At 26.0% G+C, this 10016-nt stretch overlaps 2 protein-coding genes across 2 annotated transcripts in view; both read right to left on the reverse strand.

Moving 5' to 3' along the window:
* The window catches only part of LOC124420986 (arylphorin subunit C223-like), a 10321-nt gene extending 4109 nt beyond the window's left edge, over window positions 1–6212 (reverse strand). The window contains exon 1 of the mRNA XM_046955607.1: window positions 6137–6212. Coding sequence (XP_046811563.1) covers window positions 6137–6212 — 76 coding nt within the window. The remainder of the gene's footprint in view (window positions 1–6136) is intronic.
* Window positions 6213–7710: 1498 nt separating this feature from the next.
* LOC124418436 (protein GDAP2 homolog) lies at window positions 7711–9065 on the reverse strand (the record flags this gene model as incomplete). The annotated part of the gene is made up of 4 exons (XM_046954046.1): window positions 7711–8099; window positions 8173–8227; window positions 8695–8834; window positions 8907–9065. Coding segments are annotated over 4 exons (549 nt in total), but the record flags the coding sequence as incomplete, so codon positions are not given.
* Window positions 9066–10016: the final 951 nt, after the last annotated feature.

The following is a 10016-nucleotide window of genomic DNA, read 5'->3' on the forward strand; positions in this document are numbered from 1 at the left end:
ATAGATAGATAGATAGATAGATAGATAGATAGATAGATAGATAGATAGATAGATAGATAGATAGATAGATATATAGATATATAGATATATAGATAGGTAGATAGATAGATAGATAGATAGATAGATAGATAGATAGATAGATAGATAGATAAACTTAAACATTGTACTTTTCCTTTAAAATAAAACTTCAATCATTTCTTTTTAAATTAAATTTTTATTTATTATAATTTTACTTTTTATTATTTATTGTTTCTCAAATTTTCTTTAACGCAAGCATTTCTTGTTGTTTTATGGGTTTTGTTTTATTTGTATCAATTAAGTTTTTTTTTTCATTTTCTTTCGTTAATTCAAAAAGAAATTATTTTCTTCTATAGAATTTTTAATTTAAATTTACTTATTCATTTATTTAATAATTTTATATACAAAAAGGAGCAACAATTAATTAAAATTTTTCGACAACCTACACTACAATTTTTGTTTTTATTTGTATTTAAATTTATTTTATTTCTTTTGTTTTTCGATAAAACTCATATAAAACAAATATTTAATCAAAAAATCTTTTCTGTCAAATTTAAACTACAAAAAATATGTTCTATTTATTTTCATCATTTAACCATAACCATGTTTGTTTTTCTTTCAGTGTAAATAACTATTTTCAATAGTTGATTTTTTGTAACATGTTTTTATTATTGTTGTTTTATTAGTTTATTTTCTTTTAAAAATACGGTGAGTTATTTTAACATTTTTTTTGTTTTATTTTCAGTTTTGCACATCAGTAGAATTTTTAGCAAAGTTTTATTAGTTTTCTTTTAGTATTAAGCTTTTGTTTTATTAAACCATTTGAAAAGTAACGGTTTTTAATTATTATTTTGTAAATTTATCGAGAGAGAGAGAGAGAGAGAAAGAAGCAGAAAGTCTTTCGAAGTTTATCTGAATTTTATTTAAACGTCTAAAAAAGACAAAAAAACTTTTGTCCGTTTATAACAAAATCGTGAAGTTTTAAACAAGATGGAAATAGTTTCACTTTATCTTCAAAAAGTTTTCTATATAGTTTATGTGTATAGTGTCCAATTGGAAATTTCGAAAAAGAATCTAAATCCTTATAGATACCGATGTTCATGAGAAGAAGAAACTTAAGAAATTAGAAAACACATACTTTTTTCGATTTTGTCTGAAATTTTTACTCACAACTTTCTATATAGTGGACCGCTTTTGTTAAGTTTCGGTGCAGATAGCAGATAATGGATTTATCGACTATAGTTTCTAAAGATACTTTTTAAGAAGTTAGAAAAAAACGGTGACGTGTCATAATGTCCATGGACGTTATGACAATTTCGGCCGAAGACCTGCTATCGAGGACACTTTTTAATAGGAGTCCAAAATGTAACATACATCAAATTTAGGAGCAATTTTTTTTTCGAGATAAGAGTGTGTCTTTCTTAAATTTTAAACAAATTTTCCAATACATTTCTATTTTAAAAGTGTCACAATGTCCATGGACATTATGACATTTAAAAAAAGTTACATAATGTCCATGGACATATCGGTTCAGAGAATCATTTCATTGTTAAAACATAATTTGAAAATGATAAGTAGTTTTAAGATAATATTTGAAAAAGATGGCTTATGCTTCGGTTCATAGTTGACCCAAGTCCTTATAAAAGTCGCTCTACCAAAGTCAAATATGATGTATATATTAAGATGGGACCGATTTCCAAAATTCACTTTAGATAGCTTAATATAATACTTTATTTTTTAGACATCTGTTTTGTATTGTAGAAATTTCAAAATCTATGTTCGTCCGATGCCGATTAGCATTATCCAATTTGACACTTTTTCATATTTTTGCAGAATATTCAGAAGAATTTTTTTACTACTTTTAATAGATTTGGGATAAATTAGAAAAAAATTCTGTCTTTCTCTTTAAAATAAAGACCAAATAACCGGGTCCATTATCAATTAATATTAAACGTAATTTAACTTTATGCAATTTAGATATTCGAACCTGATATCGACGTGTATTTTGAATACAAAAGCTTGCTTATACGATCACGAATACATAAATTCGTTCCTGGATCTGGGTTTTTCTAGGTGGTATTTCTACTTAAATTTCTTTTAGTGTTAATTATTTTATTGTTAATTGTTTATAGGTATATAAATTGTATATAATAATGCTAGATTTGTAAATGTAGTTAGTTAATTTGGATTAGAGTAGTTAGTAGTTTAGTTAGTATATATAGTAGTATATGATGATGGTTGTTAATTTAGGTACTAAAAGCAGTTTAAGTTCTTGTCTAGAAAAAATGCCTTTGTTTTTTTTTACAAATTTAGTTAATTTTTTAAGTTTTGCAAAATTTTGTTAAAATTAAAAAGTAGTTTTTTTTTCTTTTTGTTTCTAACTTTATATATAGGAGGGACCCTGTGGCATATATTTGGAGTTTTATTTTTTTGTTTATTTCTATTTTGTTTTTCTATATATATAAAACAATTAACATATTTGATTTATATTATTTTAGTTTGAATTTTTATTCTGAATCAGGAATCATTTCTTTTAAATTACATTTGTTATATAATTCTGTTTGTTTTTGTAGCTGTTGTTCAAAATTTAATCCCTGAGGTGCAAAAAGTAGATTTTTTTAAAGGATTTTAGTTGTATTTTATTTTTATTTAATTGTTTTTTTATAAAAAAGCTTGGATTTTTCTTGTTTTAGGCCAAAAGTTTGTGATTTTTTTTTTGTTAATTTTCTATCAGGCTTTATTTGGGTGCATTTTTAGCTTATCTTATTTTTTCAATATTATTTGAGGAGTTTTCAATATTTTTCAATATTTATCTAATTTTATTAAATAGCATTTAAAAATTTTTGGTTTTAAATTTTCAGTAAAAAAGGTGCTTATTTAATATTATGTTGGAAGAGGAAAAATGTGTTTATTTATTAAATGAATTTTAATGCAATTATTTGGGGGAGATTTTCAAAATATTTTGCTACATTTAAGTTTCAATTAACATTACACAAAAGGATACGTATTTTTTTTAACATACTAAAATTAATTTTTGTATGCATAAATGCTTAAGATTTGACAAAAATTTCTTATAAATTATATTTAACACCACATTCTCGGATACATCTTTTTTTCTTGAAAGGGTATTTCGAATATCTTTCTCAAACTGTAAACTGTACTTTTTACTATAGTCTGCTCTATAGTCTTAAACATAAAATTGTATATATTCTAGTCACAACAGCAGGCTAGTCTATATTGTAGTCTCTAGACTAGTCTGCAGTCTAATCTAAAGTTTAGTCTAAAGTCTAACCTATAGTCTAATCTTTATTCTAGTAAATAGTTTAATTTATAGTCTAGTCTATAACGTAGTCTATAGTCTCGTCTATAGTCTAGTCTATAGTCTAGTTTATAGTCTAATCTATAGTCTAGCAAATAGTTTAATCTATAGTCTATAACCTAGTCTATAGTCTACTCAAGTCTATAGTCAAGTCTATAGTCCATAGCTATAGCCAAGTCTAAACTATTGTATAGTCTACAGTCTGGTATATTCAAGTCTATTGGTAATTCTATATTGCAGTCGTGTCCATAGTCTATTCTATGCTTTAGTCTTCAATATAGTCTATAGTCTCGTCTTAAGTTAAGTCTGTATATGGTCAAGTCTAAAGTACAGTCTAGTCTATAGTTTAGTCTGTGGTCTTGTTTACAAACCTATAGCACAGTTTGTAGTCAAATTTATAGGTAATATTATAGTACAGTGTAGTCTATTGTCTAATATAAAGTCATGTCTACAGTTTAGTATATAGTCTTACCTATAGCCTAGTCTACAATCTAGTAGTCTAGTCTATAGCCTAGTCTATATTTAATTCTATAGTATATTCTTTGGACTATTCTATAGGTTTTTTTATAGTCTAGAATATAGTCTAGCCTATAGCTTATTCTAAGCTATAAACTAGGTCTAGTCTATGGCCTAATCTTTTTTCTAGTCTATAGTCCATTCTTTAGTCTATTGTACAGGTTAGTCTATAGTCTAGTTTATTATTTATTTAGTCTATAGCCTTAAGTCTAGTCTAGACTAGTCAATAGTCTAGTCTATAGTCTAGTCTATATTCTAGTCTTTAGTCTTGTCTATAGTCTAGTCTATGTCTGGTCTATTCTGTAGTATACTATAGTCTATATTCTAGTCTATAGTCTAGTCTATTCTATAGTCTCCGTGCAGATTCAAAGAAGAACTAAACTCTGATCTCAATATTCCATATTCTAATGATAAGCAGACATACTCTGAAGTACTATTGTAAATTATTTCTTAAACAATTTTAGATTGCCCTCGTATGTTCGTAAAATTATCATATTGCTTTAGTTCAGCTTAGAAATTACTGAAAAGCCTAAAGATATGCTTAACTAATGCAAAATCATCTAATATAATAATTAAAAATATATATAAAATTCAGGCTCTGGTAATAAAACTAAACAAAATAATCGTAAAATCTTTGGAATTATTTACCAAATATGTATGTTTAATACTTACTTCGGTTTTGACTCAAGAACTAGTTAAAATTGGAGATTAGATATCGTAAGCGATATTGTACTTTTCTACAGGATTAGACATCATTGAATCGGATTATGGAAAGACACGGGGCTTTTCATACTTTAAGATAAGATATTTCCTAAAGTATGAGATATTAATTGTCAGGGACTTAAGTTTCCCATCAGTTGCGAAATTAACGGAATCTTCATATCGTTATGGCGAACTACTAGTAGTAGTCGCTGGACCTCAGACCAATATAATGTTATTCTGCTTTCAATTTAATCTCTTTATCGGGATTGCCATCAATCGGTGTTGCCAATATTTCTACTATTTCTTGTAAAATCTTGTCACAAAAACCGCTATAAAATGTCAGTTTTAGATTATCGGAAAATACCATAGAAAACGTAACGACTATAGAATAGGCTATCAAAAGTAGTCTAGGCTATAAACTAGACTTTTGATTAGACTATAGACTATACTTTTAACAAGACTATAGACTGTATTAAAGACTTGACACTAGATTACACAACGGATTAAAAGTATATATAAATATATAGACAAGACTTAATTCTATATACTAGACTGGACTTTTGACTAGACTACAGACTACACTATAGATTACATTATAGACTAGACTACAGAATTTAATAAAATGATCTATAGACTAGGTTTTAGACTAAAATATAGGCGGGGTTATAGACTAGACTAAAGTCTATATTATAGATATTACTCTAGATTAGACAAAATTTTAAGACTAGAATATAGACTAGACTTTAGAATATACTATAGACTAGACTATAAACAAGACTATAGACTCTAGTCTATACACTAGACTATACACTAGACAATAGACTAGACTCGACTATAGACTAGATTATTAACTAGACTATAGACTAGACTAAAGGGTAGACTATAGTCTAGACTATAGACTAGACTATAGATTATACTATAGACTTGACTATAGATTAGACTATAGACTATAGGTTAGACTATATACCAGACCACGACCTAGATTATAGACTGAACTATAGACCAGACTATATACTAGACTGACTATAGTCTATTCCATAGTTTATGTTATAGGTTAGTCTATACTAGACTAGATTGTACTGTAGAATAGAGTTGACTAGACCAGACTATAGACTGTACACTTAATTGTAGACTAGACTATAGACCAGTCTAAGGACTAGACCATAGAATCTTTTCAATTCAATATCTACTAGACTGAACTATAGACCAGACTATATACTAGACTGACTATAGTCTATTCCATAGTTTATGTTATAGATGTTATAGACTAGATTGTACTGTAGAATAGAGTTGACTAGACCAGACTATAGACTGTACACTTAATTGTAGACTAGACTATAGACCAGTCTAAGGACTAGACCATAGAATCTTTTCAATTCAATTTCTACTAGACTATATATAAGCCTATAGACTAGAATATAGGCTATACTCTAGATTTTAAACTAGACTATGGACTATACTATAGACTAGACTAGGCTATAGTTTTTTTAAGTTTTCTAAACTTAAATGTCCAATCTTTCGAAATAGATATTAAACATAATTGTTTTCTATTCAGTTTGAATAGAAGAACTTGAACTATACTGAATTCGTGTAAATTATCTCGATTACTGAGATTGTTGTAGATAATATAATGGATTAGTAAAGGATTATTAGGCATAATAAATAAGAGACCTTTATTCTGCATAAGCCCATGGACTAGTGTCAAGCTTAAAGTCCTATCAGAAGAGGTTCTTGCGTTAAGCACTTAGTCGGATACTTTCCTGAAAAGTCCTATATAGAAAAGTGTAGAACAAAATCTTTCTGTTTACTATTCTGGTTACCAAACTCAAGGGGTCGGAAAGATCACAATATGGAAACTTTTGAAACTCAATTGTCCAATTCAGAATCTGTGTTGTATGGTTGTAACGTAGTAATAATACAACAGTATTTTTATTATTGTTTTCTGATTTGAAAAATTTTATGACATACAACTGTACAATAATACTTCATCGTTTGTGAATAGGACAAATGAATATAAGAGCTCTTTAAAATGAAGTTTTTTTTCCTTTTGTGTAATTTTTTTCACTATGCTTTTTTATGTAATTAATTAAATAGTTCAGCGTGTTTCATTATAATTAAGGTACATTTTTTTTAAATTTTGTTTTTATTACTTGTTTTATTTAACATTTTGTTTTGTTTTTTGTTCAAATATATATTTATTAAGAGTATAAAGATTTAGTTAGTTTTAAAGGTTGTTTTTTTATTTATTTATATTTTTGTTTTGTTAAATATGTATATAAATTATGAATAAATATTTGTTAATGATTTTTTAAAATTTACAATAGTTAGAAAGTTTAATTAAATGGCGGAAATAATATAAATTGTTTGTAATTTTAGGTTTTTTTTTCTTATCATTTGGAATAAAATACTTTTATAAGTTAACAATTTTTTTATAATTTCATTATAATTTTTCTTTACTTATTTATGCAATAACAACAAATTTCAGTTTTTTTTATTTTTTTTAAATTGGTACTAAAACAAAGTTTGTTTTGTGTGTTTTTTGTTAATTTTAGTTAAATGGCAATTTTTTAGTTGAATTTTAAAGTTAAAGATGAGTTTAAATAAATGTTTTTTTTTTTAAATTTCATAAGATTTATGTTTTGCTTTTTTTAACCAAATAAGAAAAAATGTGTAATTTCTATAAATTATTAATTTTTTTTATATAATGTTTCAACAATATGTCCTGCAGTTTATTAGCTATTTTTTGTAAAACTTAAAAATTTCTTTAAAAACTTAAAGTTTTTTTACAAAAAATAACTAATTAACTTTAAACACAATTTTCTATTTTATTAAGTTCTACAACAATTTAATTTTCTTTATTTAGTTTAGTTTTTTGTTTTAATATTAATAACTACTTTTCTAAATATTAGCATTTTCATTTTTTTAAATATATGTATGATGTTGTTTTTTTATTATAATTAATATTATTTTTAACAATATAATGTGGAGTTTTTATTTTAATTTTGTTTTTTAAAAAGGTACATAATTTATTTCTTTTTTCATTTTATAATTCTCGTAAGTACTTTTTTGCTTGAAAGTTATCTTTCATTTTAATTATTAATTTTTTGTTTGTATTTAATTACTAATGTTTAAATATTGATGGGCTATTTTGTTTGTTTTGTTAATTTGTTCATTAATTATTACTTAATAGTTTTAATGTATTTTGTTTTATTAATAAATTCTACTTTTTTTCGCTACTTTCTAGACTGACAGACAGACTGTGTGAGTGACTGAACGTATGATTGGCGGTCGACTTAACGTGTCTGGCCTAATATTTTTTTTATACAGCCTCTGGTCGTATGATTGTAGTCTATGATGGTGTCAATTGTGGTTGTGGTGTAAAATAATGTAGTCCATTTGTGGCCATATCGTATTCGGTGATATATGCAGGAATTTCTAATTGATCTTTTGATATTGCTGAATATAAATGCTCCACACCAGGCAATGAGTGTACTTTAGCTTTGATGGCTGGTGCCATGAAGGTGGTAAACCACCATGTCATCATCTGGAAATAAGTTATAATTGTTAGATTTGAATTTGTTTGCCTAAAAATAAGTTTTGATATGAAATGAACATACCTTAGTCCAGAATGTTGGATGTACAATATAAAAGGCTTTAAGATTCTTCTTGTACCTGTAATAGAAAGAAAATGTTTAAATTTTTTTAATTTTGTCATTCTAGAATATTCAGCATTTAGCGGACTATGAACTAGAATAGAACTAGAACAGAACTAAAACAGAACTAGAACAGAACTAGAACAGAACTAGAACAGAACTAGAACTGAACTAGAACAGAACTAGAACTGAACTAGAACTGAACTAGAACTAAACTAGAACTGAACTAGAACTGAACTAGAACTGAACTAGAACTGAACTAGAACTGAACTAGAACTGAACTAGAACTGAACTAGAACTGAACTAGAACTGAACTAGAACTGAACTAGAACTGAACTAGAACTGAACTAGAACTGAACTAGAACTGAACTAGAACTGAACTAGAACTGAACTAGAACTGGACTAGAACTGTCGATAGAGAATATAATTAATTGTCTAAAAAGTCCATATGACAAGATAACAATATAAATTATTACTTTTACTTACTTGTAAGGCAATACACTGTATACTTCACGTAACCAATGCAATGATGGATAATTATTGGTACTAGTTAAAGTATGGAAGTAAGCAATGACATAGTCTCCTTTTACGATGGGATCCAATAATTTTATTAAATATAATAAGGCCTATTAAAAAGACAATAACGTTAGTAGTTTTTTGTTTTTAATGAAAAATGTCTCAAAATGCAACAAACATACTTTTTCCAAATCAAGATTATGGGCTGGAAACCATTTACCGCAAAATACAATAACAGGTCTACCCAAACGATCGACACCACTTTGATAAAGACAACCAATGCCCGAAACTTCGTTCAAATCCTCGATTTGGGCACGATGCAATAGGCGTTCATATCTAAAGTGAGAAAATAAAAAAAATATTTAAAATAATTATTTATTTACTTTAACTTGTTTAAAGTTTAAAATTAATAAAAAAAAATTATAAAAGTAATAAAAAGTATGTATGAATATAACAGTGAGTAATATTAACAATAGTACAAAGTGTATTATTAACAATAAACATTCAGTTAATAAATATTTGATCTACAATTATGAGTTGTATTTAAAAAAAAGTTTAGTCATTCAAATTTGTTATTTTTTTATAGTTGTTTGAATTTAACCCATTTTTGGTTAAATGTATTAAAGTGAAATGATCAATAAAAGATTATAGATAAATAATTTTAAATAAATTTTCTAAACAAGTTTTAATAGTTCTCTCTGAAGCGTAATGTGAAATTGTGTCAATAAAGACCGGCAATTGAAATTTAATTTTCCAAATATGTTTCAAATTAAAATTTATATACTCAATTTCTATATATTTTTTTATACATTTGCTTTGGTAATTATTCTATATTTGGTCACATCATAAGTAGATTTTTATGTTATTAACAAAATTTAAAAATTGTTTTGTTTACTTTATCGACAGTGAGTAATAAAAGTCTAGTTACCATTGTAATGCTATTGAATTAATTGGAATAAATTTTATTTTATTAGATTTAAATCAATTAATTTATGATATTTTTCAGTTTTCATACAATTAATTAACTTGTAATTGTAATTCAAGTTCAAATGTGTCATAAATTGATTAATTTATTATTTTTAGAAAATTATTTATTCAGTTTTTAAAATACATATTTATTCGGAGACGAGGAGAAACTAAATTAGCATAGCTTTAGTTTTAAATCTAGTTCTGTTCTAGTTCTATTTTAGTTCTGTTTTAGTTCTGTTTTAGTTCTGTTTTAGTTCTGTTCTAGTTCTGTTCTAGTTCTGTTCTAGTTCTGTTCTAGTTCTGTTCTAGTTCTGTTCTAGTTC

The sequence above is a fragment of the Lucilia cuprina genome, chromosome 2 (genome assembly GCF_022045245.1).
Source record: "Lucilia cuprina isolate Lc7/37 chromosome 2, ASM2204524v1, whole genome shotgun sequence".
Classification (NCBI taxonomy): domain Eukaryota; kingdom Metazoa; phylum Arthropoda; class Insecta; order Diptera; family Calliphoridae; genus Lucilia; species Lucilia cuprina.